This window comes from Leopardus geoffroyi, chromosome B1, assembly GCF_018350155.1.
Source record: "Leopardus geoffroyi isolate Oge1 chromosome B1, O.geoffroyi_Oge1_pat1.0, whole genome shotgun sequence".
NCBI lineage: Eukaryota > Metazoa > Chordata > Mammalia > Carnivora > Felidae > Leopardus > Leopardus geoffroyi.
Window position 1 is genome coordinate 1317382 of NC_059327.1, and position 16372 is coordinate 1333753.

Sequence of the window (16372 nt, forward strand, 5' to 3'; positions counted from 1 at the left end):
TCAGATTGGAAGCTGCACCAGTCAGATGGGCCAGATCGCCATCGTCTCCTTTCAAAGCTCCAGCCCCAAAGTCATCGAGTGCTTCAACGTGGAGTCTCGGACGCTGTGCATGGTGTTCATCCCTGCGGAGCCCGGGGCCGCGGCCGGGAGGGCGCCAGGCGTGCCCACCATCTGCCTGGGCACTGAGGAGGGGAGGTGAGCCCCGCGTGCCGCTCTGTGACGAGGAGCCGGACGGTCACCTGCTCCATCTGTTGGGTGACACTGCGTGGCGAGAGTGGCTGGGGTCGTTGACCTTTGACACGACCAGCAAGTGCGCCCGTGCTGCCTGGCGCTTCCCCTGACGTGTTTCTTCTTATCCCTGATTTCAAAAGTACCTTTCTCTTCATGTTTTGGAAAAAACACGGCCAGAGTCTGTGCTGTAAACATATTGAACACAGGCACCTTTTAAAGGGAAGTTAACATGGTTTTCCTGATATGAAGTTTTAAGATAGATTGAAAGAAGTAATTTTTCAAAATCTGTGTAACCCAAACTTTCTCCTTTAAAATGAAGTGAAGGGGGCTGAGAGGCAGCAGCGTTTCTGCCCAGGGCGGGAGGAGGCGGGAAGGGCTGGGGCGTCACGAGCACTTTGTGATGAGATGAGGCTGCCCTTCCTTCCCGAGCAAATGCACTGACAAGGTTTGCGTTCTTCTCTCGAAGCATCTCCATTTACAAGAGCAGCCAAGGCTCCAAGAAGGTGCGTCTGCAGCACTTCTTTACCCCAGACAAGTCCACGGTCATGAGCCTTGCCTGCGCGGCCCAGAGCCTGTATGCCGGCCTGGTCAACGGGGCCGTGGCCGTCTACCAAAAGGCGGAAGGTAATTGCGTCTGCGCTGTGCGTGCGTCTGCACGGCCGGTCTCGTGGCTGTGCCCGGGGGTTTGCTACTGAGCTGTGTGCTTCTGGGTCACGTCCCCGCCAGCGCTTACCCCCACCTGTCCCGGGCACATGACTTCCCAGCCCCAAAAGGAGCACCCCAGCCGCACAGGTGGGAAGCTGTTTCAGAGGACGGTCTCCCGGTGACCCCTTAGCAGGCCGCCAAGTACCTTCCTCTGTGTGCGTCTGTCTCCCCCCAGCCACGATTCTGTCCCCCGGCCCCGCAAGGCTCTCTTACCCGGGGGAGGGGGGGCACTGCAGGCCACCCAGGTGAGCGGCTACGTGAGGTTGTCACCAGCCCACCAGCCTGGCCATCGTCCCTCCTCCTCAGGCTCCTTCTCTTGTCACAGGCTTGGCTGAGCATTCCAGTGGCTTCCAGTGACAGCAGAGGGGCCGGTGGGCGTCTCTTCCCCGGGGCCCCCAGGGCCCCCCGGGCTGCAGCTCTCAGAGGCAGAGGCAGGGGGCCTTGTGTCCACACCTGCTCCTGCCAGCTCTGATCTGACGGATTGTCGCCCCTTTGCGGAAGCTCTTGTTCTCAGGGGCTCCTTCTCACCTCACCCCTGGCTGGCAGGCCTCCCTGCACCTCTCGTCCGGGGGTTACATGGACATGTGGGATTGCCGCCCCGGGGCCTCAGCGCTAAGACGTCGTGTCTTGGCTGGCTCGGGCACCATAGCAGATGCCACAGAGCGGGGCCTGAGCAGGGTGTGGCAGCGGGTCCCTGGGGAGAGTCGCTTTCTGCTGTGGAGGGCGCCTCCCCACCGCGGGACAGGGTCCTCATGCGGCGGACGGAGCACACGCTCTGGGGCGTCCCCTTCTTGCAAGGGCGCTGATCCTGTCACGGGGCCCCACCTGACACGGTACGTGTGAGCGCTCAGCGCCCTACCTATCCTTCCTCTGCCCAGTCCGGGCGGTTTGCACATGCTGGCTGGTTTCCACGGCAACTGGGCAGCCCCGTGTCCAGTTGGGTCCCCGATGAGGAAAAGTAAAATGGCAAATTTTTTTTTTCAACGTTTATTTATTTTTGGGACAGAGAGAGACAGAGCATGAACAGGGGAGGGGCAGAGAGAGGGAGACACAGAATCTGAGGCTCCAGGCTCTGAGCTGTCAGCCCAGAGCCCGACGCGGGGCTCGAACTCATGGACCGCGAAATCGTGACCTGGCTGAAGTCGGACGCTTAACCGACTGTGCCACCCAGGCGCCCCTAAAATGGCAAATTTATCGGAAGGGTTGAGTGAGGGAAGCCAAGGGCTGAGGCCCCTTAAGGAATGGGGGTTGCCTGGCCCCCCTGGGTCCTTTCTGTTCCTGATACCTGCCTGCCTGCCTGTGGTCCACCCCGGGAATCCCCACCCTGGCTCCTGCCCTCCTGTGGTCCACCCTGGGAATGCCCCCCCCCCCCCCGGCACCTGCCCGCCTGTGGTCTACCCCAGGAACCCCACCCCTGCCCAGCTCCTGTCTGCCTGTGGTCCACCCCGGGAACTCCCCCTGCCCCGGCTCCTGCCTGCCCATGGTCCACCCCGGGAACCCACCCCCACCCCCGCCCTGGCTCCTGCCCGCCTGTGGTCTACCTCAGGAACTCACCCCCACCCCCGCCCTGGCTCCTGCCCGCCTGTGGTCCACCTCGGGAACCCCCCTCCCCCCAGCTCTGTACTGGGGTCAGTCACCATCTCAGGGACAGTCTGAGTGTTGGCTGGTTCAGGGGACCCTGAGCTGGTCACCAGCGGCTGCAGATGGGCACAGGTCCTACTCCTCACGCCCGGGGGGCGAACAGAACAGTACCCAGAGGTGAACATAGCTCTCAGGGCACCCAGAGAGCGCTGGGGGGTGCTGGGGTCAGAGTCATGTGCGGGAAGGCCGTGGAGCCAGCCTGGAGGTGCCCGTCCTGTGGAGCTCGGCCAGGGGGCCGGGCCACTGCGGGACCCCGGGAAGGGCGCAGGCTAGAAAGGGCGGGGAGCAGGGGTCTGTGTCCCTCCTGAGGGCGGCCGAGGGCCATTAGCGGGTTTGTCTGTCTTTGTCTGACCTGTCTCCTACGTTACAAGCAGTAGGATTTGCTCATTTTCTATGGCCGAATGATATTCCGTTGTAGGTATAGCACATCTCTGTCCATTCACACGTTGGGGGACACTTGGATCTTCTCCGTGTCTTGGAGATTGTAAATAATGCCGTGTGAACATGGGGCGGACAGGCCTTTTCAAATTACTGTTCGCATGTCCTTCGAGTAAGAGCCCAGAAGTGGGGCAGCTGGGTCGTAGAGTAGTTCTGTTTCTAATCTCCTGAGGAGCCTCTGCACTGTTGTCCAGAGCGGCTGCACCAGTTTGCATTCCCGCCAGCTGTGCACGAGGGTCCCCCTTTCGCCGCATCCTCGCCAACACCTGTTGTTTCTTGTGTCTTTGATGATGTCATTCTCACAGGTGTGGAGCGATGGCCCATTGTGCTTTCACTCCATTTCTCTGATGCGTGGTGCTGACCGCAGCAAGTTCACGTACCTGTCCGCCGTCTGAATGTCTTCTTTGGAGAGGTGTCTCTTCCCCACCGTCGTGTTCTCTGAGGGGTGACGATGTGCCTAGCCGGAGGGGGAAAGGCTGCTTCTCAGCCAGGCAGTGCTGCAAGCATCTGACTTTTCAGGGCGTTCGAAATCTAGAATGTTCTGTAGGAAATTTCCAGATTTTTAAGTGTGGGCTCAAAATGTCATTGGCATGGGTTTGCACCCAGCTGTGGTGGGACAGCCTGGTTGGGGACTCAGGTCTGGAGGGAAGACTGCAGAAAGAGGCTGTCCCCAGACAGGTGGCGTGTCAGCTGGAGCTGAGGCCCGCATCCCAGGGACCGACATTGTGCCCTCCCCATGGCCCCCAGAGGATTTTGTGCACGGGATCTGTGGAAGGAGTGACTTAGGTGGTCGGAAAACAAAGTTCAATTGTTAGAAGTTACTCCCAAACCAAAATAACTTGACAGCAGCAGGCGTCTTGATTTGGAGGACGTGGCCACATCTGGGGGGCAGGCCCCGTGGGGCAGGGGCGGGGGCAGCAGGGATCCACAGCCCTGTTCTTTCAGTCCTGTGCGAGTGTTGGGGAGAATCGCGTCTCAGCTCGGAGCCTCTGTGATCCCATCGAAAGTGGAGACTGCGGGGTCTCAAAGGGCTCTGAGTCCCGGATGAGAAGGCCTGTGTGCTTCTGTGTGTATGTATGTGCACGTGTGACTGCTAGTGAGCGTGTGCTTGTGTGTGCACGCATGTGTAACCACGCGATGATACTCCAGGTCCAGTGCGGATTTTACAAATGATTTTACAGGTCATTGTCCACTGGAACCAGTAATTGTCCCGCAACATCTTTTGGCTTAATTGTAGCATAAAAGCATCTCCATTTAAGTTGAATTATAACTTGAAAGTGTGCCATGGAATTCAAAACCTGCCTGGTTGCCTCCTGGTGGTTGCACAACCTCAGCTAAAGTTATTCATAAAGAGGGATTGGATTAAAAGGTTCAGTGCTTCAGATCTAGAATACAGAAGCCAGAACTTGGTTCGGAACCAAGACTGTGCCCTCGTCCCTGAGCAAAGCTCTGTTTTGATTAGGAAGTCAGAGGCACTGGTGGATGAACCATTAAATGCTTTCAGGCATAGGGGCGCCCGGGTGGCTCAGTCATTTAAGCATCTGACGACTTCAGCTCAGGTCACGATCTCACGGTTCGTGGATTCAAGCCCTGCGTCGGGCTCTGTGCTGACAGCTCGGAGCCTGGAGCTGCTTGGGATTCTGTGTCTCCCTCTCTCTCTGCCCTTCCCCCACCTGTGTTCTGTTTCTCTCTGCCTCTCAAAAATAAATAAATGTAAAAAACAATTTTTTAAAGATGTTTTTAGGCATGATGGCTTAATTAGTGGTTGCTTTGAAAATTGAAAAATTTATTTTAAATGTTCACGGGACAATTATGTAGTCACGTTGAAAACGTGTGTCTAGTCTTGCTTTACATATTTGTATCCGCTCTCCAAGTTGTTTGTTGACTCTACTTCATGTGAAGTATGACAGACCTCATCCTTAGATCCTTGAAAGTATTTGCAAAGCGACATATTTCATCAGGGCCTGTGCTTCAGGACCAGAGCGAGCGAAAGCCTCTCCTCCCAGTTCTGACTTACTGTTCTAATGCAGGGAAGATACGGTCCATCCTGATGATACAGGATGCGTATCAAGGGAAAGCTCAAAAGAGCCAGCAGGCAGCGGGAGGTGCGGACGTTGGCCCGCACCATGTGGGTGTGGACCCTCCTCCTGACGACGGGGTCATTTCGTGTATTGGCGTTGTAGATGACAGGGCATACGAGACACCTGGCCGCCGGGCACCTTGCTGAGCTGATCAATCACCTCGTCATGCCTCACACTGTCACGGCCACCTCTCGGGCCGTTTGTGCGGGACACGCGCCAGGTGGCCGGGCTGGGGTCATGTGCACTCCAGGCTCTGCCACCGTGCTGAGTTGCCTCGTGGAAATGGTGCTCGTGGAACTCTGGACGCCCAGCACCAAGTGTGAACGTCACGGTTACCGAGGATATTTTGCCTGTTACTTAAAATGAGCTGGGATCCTGTCCCTACTCCCTGTGTACAGATAACTGAATTTGAAAGCAAAATTTTTGTTTTTCAAGATGGATCCTGGAGTCCCGAACCTCAGACAGTGATCAAACTGGGCGTGCTACCAGTTAGAAGTCTCGTAATGACAGAGGACACGTTATGGGCAGCTTCGGGAGGTCAAGTTTTTACGATCAGCGCCGAGACCCACACGATAGAGGTAAGCCCCTTGAGTGCGTGGCGCAGAAGAGACGCATCTTAGAGCTGGCCCCAGTTAGCCTCCGATGCTGGCGGTCAGAGGGCCTCTGGCCTGTAGCTGATGCCGGCAGCCTCTTGCATGTGGCCCTGCACGGAGAGAAAATTCCTCCTAGATTTGGGAGGGAAATCTGGGAAAGACCAGATTAAGTAGATAACTCAGCCAACCGTCCTCTAGCCACGCGCCCATGAAACAACTGTTGCTTGTTTATCTGCTAACGACCACAAACACGTTACTTTAAAAAACGTGCTCAGTCCGAACATAATAGAGAGTCTTCAAGGACATGGACGGACTTGACATTTGATCGAAGTGGCCTTTTCCAATCAGTGCAATCCGTGGGTTATTCAACAAAGGATCAGGAGACAACGGGCCATGTGGAAACGTGGAGCCGTGCCTCTGGCCCCGAGCCTTTTCCCTTGTAAACATTACAGATGGAGGTAATTTTAAAAACATAAACAAAATCATAAACTTAGATAGAAAGCAGTACAATGTTCTCATTACTTTGTAGCGGGAGAGATTTTCCAAGCATGACACATGCCTAGAAGTTGCCATAATAAAAAAAATAAATTTGGTGCGGTTTTAGAACATTTTCTGTGCGCATTTAATAAGTGTGTGTTTGTATAGAAACTTTTGTAAATGAAAATGAAGAAAATATGTGCCACATCTGTGGCTGAGAGGTAATGTTCTTATTAAAGAGAATTCTTATTAACTTTAAGAGAAAGAAGCCAAGCTAGTACAAAATGTTCAGAGGACATAAGGCAGCTTAGAGAAAAATACGAATAGGGCACTAAACTAAGAATCGTGCAGCGCACAGGTATGTGTTCGTACACCCGGCCGGTGTACTCACACACGTGTTTACCCGTACGTACAGGCATACGTGCGTTAGCCTCATCTCTAGAAAGTGCTTATTGTAACAAGGAGCCATTTTTCAACTGGGCGAAAGGTGAAACGTTCTCACTTTCCAGCGTTGGCGAGCTGTGGGCGCATCGTGGCTGGTCCCGGGCAAGTCCAGGGCTCCGGGACTCAGCCAGTGGAGGGAGGCCACTGTGCGGCGTCCCCGGAAGGCAATCCCGCGTTGGCGTCTGGCATTCAAAGGGCTCAATCCTTTTCCTGGCAATGCCACCGCTAGACGTTTGCTCCTTAGATAAGCTCATGCGTGTGTGGGTGAGGTTACGTATCGCCGCGTTGTGTGATACCACGAATAATTGAAAATACCGAACGAGCACCAGTGGGAGAACTAGGTAAATAACGTCATACCTGGCAGTGGCAGGAGAGAATGAGCGGGCAGCGCTGGCAGGTGTTCAGTTAAGCGGAGGAGGGGCAGGTTGCAGAGTGTTGTTGTGTGAACGTACAGGTACAGAGGGTGCCCGCAGAGCGCTTTACGTATTACCTGTTGTTAGCAGTTGCTTAACACGTGCACGTGTGTGTACTTTCAGAGACACACAAAAAGCCGTCCTAAGCAGGGTAGCAGGGATGAGAGAGAAAGAATTTTACTTATTATACCTTTGAATTTTTTGCCCATTTTATATATTTCTTTTTTTATTAAAAGTTGCACGTACCTAATTATTTTCTGTCTACACATGACCATTTCTCACCTCTACTCTAAATGAACTCAGGTAGCGAAGGTTTTGTTTTTTTTTTTTCCACCGATGAAACAAATCCTGTCACAGATAAAAATTCCTCTGAGCGTCACACCAAAGGTGGTAGAGAAAGGAATCTGTTCAGGGGAGGGTCCCCGTCATCCCCGTGAGGGCCCTGGGGGCATTTTGGAATGACTGTTGCCAATCTCCACAAACTCGTGATCAACTTTAGTCATCGTGGACTTCCAAAAATATTTGTCGAGACTCTCCTTAGGAAGGGTCACCGGTTCAGCCAGGACAGGGGCTTGAAGACATTTTGCCAGCACTCATTGAGACACATTTCAAGACATTCGTGAAACCTGTTCATGGACACGCTTGGTGGCAGATTCTGTAACGTCAGAAGGTGGACCGTAAGCCTCCAGCCCGTTGTAGGAGCTCCTTCACGTCACAGAGCGTGGGCTGACCGCGGTCAGAGTAACACCGAGTCCGTGCGGGCCTGGGTGGACGGTGTTAGACTGCGCGAGACCCCCGAGGGTGGCATAGGACAGCAGGCCTTCGGGAAGTCACCAGGTGCCACACCTGGACGCGCTGGGTCCCAGACGGGCTCGAGGTCGATGCACTTTCCGTTGGACCACAACTAGCTTTTCTGTGGCTTGTCCTTGATGTGCCAGTCCAGCGTCCTGCAAGACCCCACCTCCTGCAGCTGGCAGAAAGTCAGCCAGCGGTGGCTCTGGCCGCGCCAGGCAGCTGGCAGGAAAGAGCGGGATCGTGGCTTTGATGCCAGGGACACACAGGGCAGGACAGAAACGCTGGATTATTTCTGCCCGAGAGCCCTATGCCGCCGGCTGTCCCGACCGAGCAGAATTCCTGGAAGGAGACGACGTAGAGCCTGTGAGGAGGGAGGCCCGTCACGTGCGAGAAAGGTCGGGGGAGCCTGAGAGCCTGGTGGGAAGAGGGGGCGGCACAGGTGGGGTCGGAAGGGACCTCATGTTCATTACGGACGAGCTTAGGGCTATTCCTCGGTCCCTGTGAGCATCGCAGACGGCCACCAGGGCGGGAGGTGTCCCACGACAGCAGCCACGTCTGGCCGGAGCAGGGACACCACCACGCTGGGTGGATGGTGAGCCACCGAGGGGGTTTAATGTGAGCAGATGTCAGGAAGTCCGTGCTCTCTGAAGGCCGGTTTGCCTCAGCGGAAGGGGGTGCTGCTGGAGACCACGCACGTCGGGGGGGGCCCACAGGACCTGCAGGCCTGCAGGACGAGTTGGTTCTGGGAGGATAGGCCACCGGCCGCGAAGTGCAGGAGACACGTCAGCAGGCAGTCGCGGACAGCGTGCGCCAGCAGCACTGGAGACGTGCCCGCGGCATCTTGGGAGCACATCAAGGCCGCATGTGACGTGACTCGGGACAGAAAGGAGGACAAACCGCAGTGAATGGATAAAGTAACTTGCCGGAAAGCAGTGGAGAAAAGGGGGTGTGGAGCAGCGGCGGGCCCTCGGAACATTCTGGAAATGCTAGTTCTGGGCCCCGCCCTCAGCCTGCTGAATTAGAAACCGGGATTGAGGGCCAGCAACCTGTGCTTCCTCGTCTTTCCTGGAGTGTCCGCGGCAAGGACAGAACATGGCTTTGCTCCTTGATTCCCGAGCTTCTGTAACGTGCACAACCCTCCCCCCGGATGTGCCTTCCTCCGCCAGGGAGTAGTGACCGCCATGTCGTAGGCCCAAGAGGAGCAGCCGGGGAAGGCGGGCAGTTCAGTGGGCTCTATACAGCCCCCCCTGCGCTTAGACTTTTGGGACCAGCCCTTGGGTCAGAGAAGTAAGCCCGCCTGTTTCCCGTGTGGCTCAGCCTCCAGTGTTTCCATCTGGAGGACTGTGTGGGGAGGACCGTGTGGGGTTTGGTCTGCCCTGAGGACCCTGTGTCTTCACACGGAGTCTCCAGGCTCACACCCCTCCTCCAGACCTAGCAGACAACACCGCCCGCTGCCCAGTGCTGGCCCATCCGCGCTGTGACCAAGTCACAAAATCTGCCCCCGTGGGTCCCCACAGAGCAGGGTTGTCAGGATGGAGATGTGGACGGGGCAGAGCTCGGCCAGAAGCCCGGGAGGAAGGACCTGGTCACACAGAGAAGTAGCAGGTGGCCTTTGTGGGCAGGCCAGGGGCGACTGCAAACCCAGACACCGTGGGCAGCCCAGGACCGCTGGGAGCGGTGGGGTCAGACAGGCGGTCTCGGGGCTACCCAAGGCTGGGGTGTGGACCTCCATTCCTGCTCGGGATTTGGGGGAGGGCTGCTGACTCCCCACCAAAGTCGGGGGCGCTGGCTGGCCTCCTTTGGCCATCGTGTCTCCCTGTTCCCGGGCCTTCCGTCCCTCTGTCCCTCCCGTCTTCCTGCTCTCGCCACCCACCCACCCCCCCCCCCCCACCCCGGCCGGGGACTGCCGGGCTCTGCCTCCGCGGTGGGCGGGGCTCCAGGCACACCCGCTGCCCCGTCTACCACTTCTCCTTGATCTCTCCAGAATCAGCTGGACGCCCACCAGGAAGAAGGCATGGTGGTCTCTCACATGGTCGTCGCTGGCGTGGGGATCTGGATCGCCTTCACCTCTGGCTCCACGCTTCGCCTCTTCCACACGGAGACGCTCAAGCATCTGCAGGACATCAACATAGCCACGCCTGTGCACCATATGCTGCCAGGTAACTGCACCCGGGGGCGGGGGGGGGGGATGTCCCCCGAGGGAGGACACGGCGGGGGACGTGGCGCGCAGGCGCGGCTCTTCCAGGCGAGGGCGCTGGCGCGCAGGCGCGGCTCTTCCGGGCGAGGGCGCTGTGCGTACCGCGACTCTGTGCGCTGGCGTGGAACCGTATTCAAGCACCACTTTTGTAGGTCAGGAGCCGTTGATCGTAGCCCGTGTGCGCCAGTTAAGCCTGGTAAGACTCCACCCTGGGAGCAAGCTGAAGAACAGAGAGGAGGAAAAGATCTGCTGGGGCGGGGACAGCTCCCAAGGGAAGCCAGAGACGCAGCTTCTCGGCTGGGAGGCCACCAGGCACAGAGCAGGAAGGATGCCGCTAGCGGGGGTGGGGGGGGTGGGACGGGGGACAAAACCAGCAAAGGTGCAGGAGTGCGGCTGTGGGGCGGCAAGTAGCTTGTGTGTGTGTGTGTGTCTGGGTGGCGGGTGTGTATACATGTGTGGCTCACATGTGCGTGTGCGTGTAGCTCATGTGGGTAGATTCATGTGGCTGGTATGTGTGTGCACGTGGCTGGCACGTGTGAACGCGTAGCTAGTGTGTGTACATACATGTGTGTCTGCATAAACACATATGCAAGTGTGTACATAAGCGTGTAGCCAGTAAGTGCAAACAGGCACCTAGCACATGCGAGGACCACGTTGCCGGTGTGTGGCCAGTGTGTATAAGTTTCTAGCCAATATGTATACGTTTGTATTTCGTGTAGCTGGTACGGACACCCATGGAGCTAGAGCGTATTCCCGTATCTGGTACATATAGGCGTGTAGTTAACGTGTGTGTATGTCACGTATAAACGAACGTGCAGCTAGTGTGTGTGAGCGCGTACCTGGTGCCTGCATGCGTGTAGGTCGTATGCGGAACGCATCGCTGGTGTGTGCGGGCTTGTAGCTGGGGCACGTCCGTGTGTGACGGACATGTGTAAGCAGGGGGCTGCTGTGCAAGGGCAGAGGGGCAGAGGGAAGGAGGAGGCCGGGAAGGTTGTGCGGTCATGAGTGTGGAAGGGGCTTCCCGGCAGCGGGCTGCGAGGACGGGAGGGTGGCGGGCCATCCTGTGGTCCCAAGGGACGCACCCCAGCAAGCGGCAGTGAGCAGAGTCACCTGCGGCGGGACCGACTGGGGAGAGGAAGGGCCAGAAAGCCTGAGATTTGGGGCTTGGGTTTTCGGGAAGAACGTGAAGTCATCAGCGACACTGGGTCCCACAGAGCCGGTTTGGAGGAAGCTAGCATGTGTGGTGCTGAGCGGAGGAGCCCCGTGGGAAATTGGAAGGAGGGGCTGGCATGCGGACGACGAGTCGGGAAAGGGGCCTGTGTGGGACTTTGCCCTCCCGGCGAGCGATGAGGGACAGGGGGACAGGACAGACAGAGTCAGGTACCACCGTCACGAGGTGAGAGGATTGTGCAGAGTCAGAGGGGGCATCAGGAGCGCAGACAGCCCTGCAGTGCATATTCAAGGGGCCAGGAGAGGAGCACCGGGCAGGGGACGGCCACGCGCACAGCCTGAGTGCTGGTGTGCGTGCGTGTGCACACGTTGTATGCACCTGGGGGTGTTGTGTGCATGGGTGCTCGCAGGCGGTGAGAGCGTGTGTGTACCTGGAGTGCTGTTGTATGTACGTGAGCGTGCTTGCACGCGTGAGTGTGGGTGTGGGTGAGTGTGGGTGTGGTGTGTGCACCACACCTGTGTGTGTGTGTGTGTGTGTGTGTGTGTGTGTGTGTGTGTACGTGTGAAGGAGGAGCTGTGCTGCTGGTGTTGGAGAGCAGGGGGAACCAGGATAGTAAAGGCACTGAATTTAGGATTCACTTTGGAAAAGTTCATCACGAAAGGCTGAGCAGGTTAGAGAACCCCGATCAAGTTGCCTCTTAATCGGGATTACGTGTCGGTTGACATTTAAATTCTGCAAGTACGTAAGCGTGGAAAAAAGCTCTTAGAAGTTGTCTGGGTCCCCTGCTCATGTCGGTAGTGAAACAAGTTCTCAGAATCTTACAGACTCAGGGCAGATTTGGTGGTGGGTTGGTGGCAGATGGGTCAGTGCCAGTGTTAAAGATGTCTGTAGCTTGAGCGGAAGGTACTGGAGGAACGGTCACCGTTGACGTATTGAGAAATGAACAGTCTGGGTTCAGGTTCCAGAAAGGCTGGCCTCTGACCAGGGGAAGTACACTGGAGTTGGAAGGCAGGCCGGCTGGGGGCAGAGAGGACAGTGGGGAGCAGGGACGGTGACAAGACACGTTTGTTTGGGGCTCGGCGAGCGAGGGACAGCTGCTCCCTGGTTGTGTTTCGTGTCTGTACCGGGGTGACTGGCATGTAAAACCGCACCGGCCGTGTGGCTCGTTGCTTGCACACGTGTGCACGTCGTGAAGGGCTCGCCGCAACCGAGCTAACGCATTCTCCACTTCATGGTTTCCACATGTGCACGCGTGTGTGGTGGTCGGGAGATTTAATCCATAGGACGAGCTGTGTGCAAATCGTTTCTTAAGTAACATAGGGCGCTTTTGTCTCATGAGGAGCACAGATTGACACAATTTATGAGCTTGCGTATAAGAAAACGCTGGTTTACGGGCACTTCCCTGGGGACCTGGTGTGTTCCCTTTCGCACGCCAGGTGGTGGAGCAGGTGTGTGCAATCTGGATCCGTCGTATCAGATGGTGTGTCGGGCAGGCTGTCATCGTGCCCGTGAGCGGCCGGCCCGTCGGGGGACTGCCCTCTGTGCCCCCAGAGTCCTGACCCCGCGGCCCTGCTGGCCTCACTGGCCAAGCAGCCCCAGGGGAGCCCCGGACCTGCTGCCATCTTGCCCTTGTTGCTCAAGGTCGAGGCGGTTCCAGACCCCCCACAGGCTAGCCCACAAGTGCCACGGGCTGGGCCCCTTCTCGTAGGGCTGAGCTCTGTCCCTGTCCTCACTTGGCTTCACGTCCACGCTGTGTTTACAGACCCACACATGGAGGTGTTTCCTTCATTTCTCACGAGCATTTTCGTGTCTGGTTTCACCCTCCAGTCAATGACTCTCTTGCCTCCCTCTGCGTGGCTCTCCTGTGCTGTCACAGACCCACCTGGGCTCTGGTGGGACTGAGAGGCTGTGCGGTGAGACGCTTCCCGAAGCCCACACTCCGCAGGCCGGACGCCGGCGTCCGACGGGGCTCGGCTCTGTCCTTGTGGTCACAGCACACGTCCCCTCGGTCGTGGGTCATCGTTCCCGTGTGGCCGTCAGGCTGTGGAGAACCAGCAAGCCTCCAGGCCAGCTCGGGGCGGGAGCCTTCGGGTGACGCGTGTTCTCCCGAATTTCACCAACGTCCGGGGGCATCTTACGCCTGACCCGCGTCTCAATCCCTCCGTGAAGGTTGCGTAGCGGCCTTGGAGGGGGGTGGGTGGTTAGAGCAAAGTCCGCTACGCTCGGAATGTTGTTGTCTTTGTCTCGTCTCCTCAGTGGCTGTGGGGTACAGTCCTCAGAAAGACGTGGTCCAGAATTGGTCTGATGTTTAAAAACATTTTTGAGTTTATTTATTTATTTTGAGAGAGAGAGAGAGAGAGAGAGAGAGAACGAGCAAGCAGGCGCGCACTAGAGCAGGGGAGGGGTGGAGAGAGAGCGAACCCCAGGCAGGCTCCAGGCTATCAGCACAGAGCCTGATGCAAAGGCTCAAATTCACGACCCTGAGACATGACCGGAGTCCACATCAACCGACTGAGCCACCCAGGTGCCCCCAAATTGGTCTGATGCTCGTTGCATTTTGTGATGTAGAGAATGAGAAGGCCCAAGCCCCACGTCTTCCCTTGAACTTTTACCGGTGGTCTTACCCTCAGGCCGGTGCTTCCTGGAGACAAGCGTTAGTTGGCAGCGGCTTCGGGGGACTCGGTGTTCACGCTATGGGCACGGAGGTGCGCCGATTGGAGGCCGCTGGGCTGTGTCGTTCTCTGGACACTGGTGCCTGTGACTGCCGGCGGCTTTCCCGCACTCCTGCACATCCAGTGCTGGCACGTACCCGGAGCCTCTGTCCGAGAGTCGTGTTCATGGGTTGCCCACATGCGTTTCACTGTGTACACTTGGCAGAAATATGTGAAGTTACCCTTTTGTGCCCTTACCGGACGATGAAATTCCAGTAGGTTCTGGAGATAAAGACTGCCCAAGCCAGAAAGAACAAAAATCGAACACAAAATTGATACACTGGTAATTCACACCTGTCTTGGGAGTTAACAGAACTTCATGGAACCCGAATAATTCTCGGAGGCCCCAGCATGCTTTTCCTGGAGGAGGACGTGGCTGTGCTGAGTGGGCCACGTCTGCTGCCTCTGGGTAGAGCTCTGTTCTGAAAACCATCACACCCAGGCTCCGTGACGTACAGCACATCGGCCCTCACGCGGTCGAACGCGGGATAACGCAGCCTCCGGATGAGCACACACACCTTGGAGAGCAGATTGCTGGTGTAGAATTTACAGCGAAAGCGTGTAACGGGGCTTTGTTCCTTGGGGCTCCCACTCAGTTACTTACCCCACGATGCAAGCGGCACGTTTTGCCTCTTTGTCTAGAATATTCCAGGGAGACAGTTTTGACAGAGAAGTTCTGAGAGGTCATGTGAAGTCAGCCTTTCTGTGTCCCCACGGAGCAAACGCATTGCCTTCCAGGAGGGATGTGGCCACGTATGATGGCCAAATTAGGATTAAAAAAAAAGGAAAATCAGTATAATTTAAAAAGAAATACTCAATGACCACATCCTAGGGGAAGTCAGCAAATTAAACCAGACTGAAGATGATTTGTGAATTAGGAAGCAAAACTGGGGATGGGGTTTGGTATCCTGGTTCCTGCTGCCATCCTGGATTAAGTGGTCCTGGGTTAGCCAGCAGCTAATCCCGGGTTAACCAGCTGGGCCCTGTCCGCTGCCTGTGGGGTGTTCTGGGTGCTGGTGCAGAGAGAGGGACCCTGTGAAGCGTTGCGTCCCACTCTTAGAGGCTCTGTGCTGCCCCCGCTCCCTGCCTCTGTTGGAGTATCTACCGCGAGCGTGTGGACACCCCCCAGCTTGTCGCCCGTTGATGGCGGTTGTGAACGGTGCTGAGGATCTCATCCCTCAGCCACGTCCGCTGGGCCCATCACGTCTGACGGTGCCTGTGCACCTGTGCTCTGTGGTGTGTACAGAATTCACGCAGCACCCACCCATCTCCAGAACGGAGTCCCTCAGTCAGACGTTCGGAAGTCCTGGGAACGTAAACCATCATGAGCTTGTAAAACAGGATGTAAGTCTGTGTTGAGAAACAAAACCAAATCTTTGTTCGTTGTAGATGTTGTGTTTTTAAGCTTATTTACTTATTTTCAGAGAGAGTGGAAGAGAGAGTGTGCACCAGTGGGGAGGGGCAGAAAGGGAGACAGAGAATCTCAAGCAGGCTCCGTGCTGTCGGCGCACAGCCCAACGCGGGGCTTGAACTCACAGACTGCCAGATCATGACCTGAGCAGAACCAAGGATCAGATGCTTACCCGACTGAGCCCCCCAGGCGCCCCTTCTTGTTTGTTTTTTGCCGTTGCAAAAAAATTCGTAAAAATAGTCGTGTTAATGTAGCTTTGGCCTTGGTACCAGGCCACTTGTTGCCATGTTTCTTACGGGAGGTGAACTTGAGGTCGATGCAGAGATGTTGGAAGGAACCTTGTCTGTGCAGGATGGGGTCATGTCAGCTTAGGTGCCACCGTGGCCTCACACACAAGGAACGCCGTCTGGTCCACGCGCCGGCTTTCGAGCTGGCAGAGAGAGGCCGGGGGTCACCGTGTGTCTCGCTCAGAGTGGTGCCACCCACGGAGTGGTGGTGATCACATAGACACCCCCGGCACCCTTCAGGGCAGAGGCCCACAGGAGACCAGCCAGGTGGCCCCGTGCACTTCTGGGCCACAGGGCCGTGGCTGTAACCCAAACTGATCCAAGGGCCATGCCGTGAAGGCCTTCCTGGTGCCACCGTTCCATATGACATTTCCCAAACCATGTCCCACGTCCTTCCCCGTCCCGACAGAAGCCTGGGGTGTGGCCTGCTGTCACTGATGAGCTGTGCTGAGGGGCACTAGTAGGGGAGTCGTGCTGGGCGCGTGACATAGAACACAGAACACAGATCACGTGTTAGCTCTGTGTCACCTGCTGTCACTGATGAGCTGTGCCAATGCGCTTGTAGGGGAGTCGTGCTGGGCGCATGACGTAGAATATAGAACATAGAATGCGTGTTAGCTCCATGTCACCTGCCGTCACTGGTGAGCTGTGCCGCGGGGCACTTGTAGGGGAGTCGTGCTGGGCGCGTGACGTAGAACATAGATCACAGATCGCGTGTTAGCTCTGTGTCACCTGCTGTCACTGATGAGCTGCCAATGAGCTTGTAGGGGAGTCGTG

At 56.7% G+C, this 16372-nt stretch overlaps 1 protein-coding gene across 14 annotated transcripts in view; it reads left to right on the forward strand.

Annotated features, from left to right (window-relative positions):
- The window catches only part of ARHGEF10 (Rho guanine nucleotide exchange factor 10), a 116563-nt gene that overhangs the window by 95465 nt on the left and 4726 nt on the right, over positions 1-16372 (forward strand). For 13 of the 14 annotated variants that reach the window (XM_045451395.1, XM_045451450.1, XM_045451404.1 and 10 more), the window contains 4 exons: positions 5-195; positions 698-855; positions 5532-5674; positions 9803-9977. In XM_045451395.1, the coding sequence (XP_045307351.1) occupies positions 5-195; positions 698-855; positions 5532-5674; positions 9803-9977 (667 nt within the window). Of the gene's footprint in view, positions 1-4; positions 196-697; positions 856-5531; positions 5675-9802; positions 9978-10167; positions 16232-16372 lie in introns of those variants that run through there. The other variant, XM_045451425.1, reaches the window with a different exon arrangement.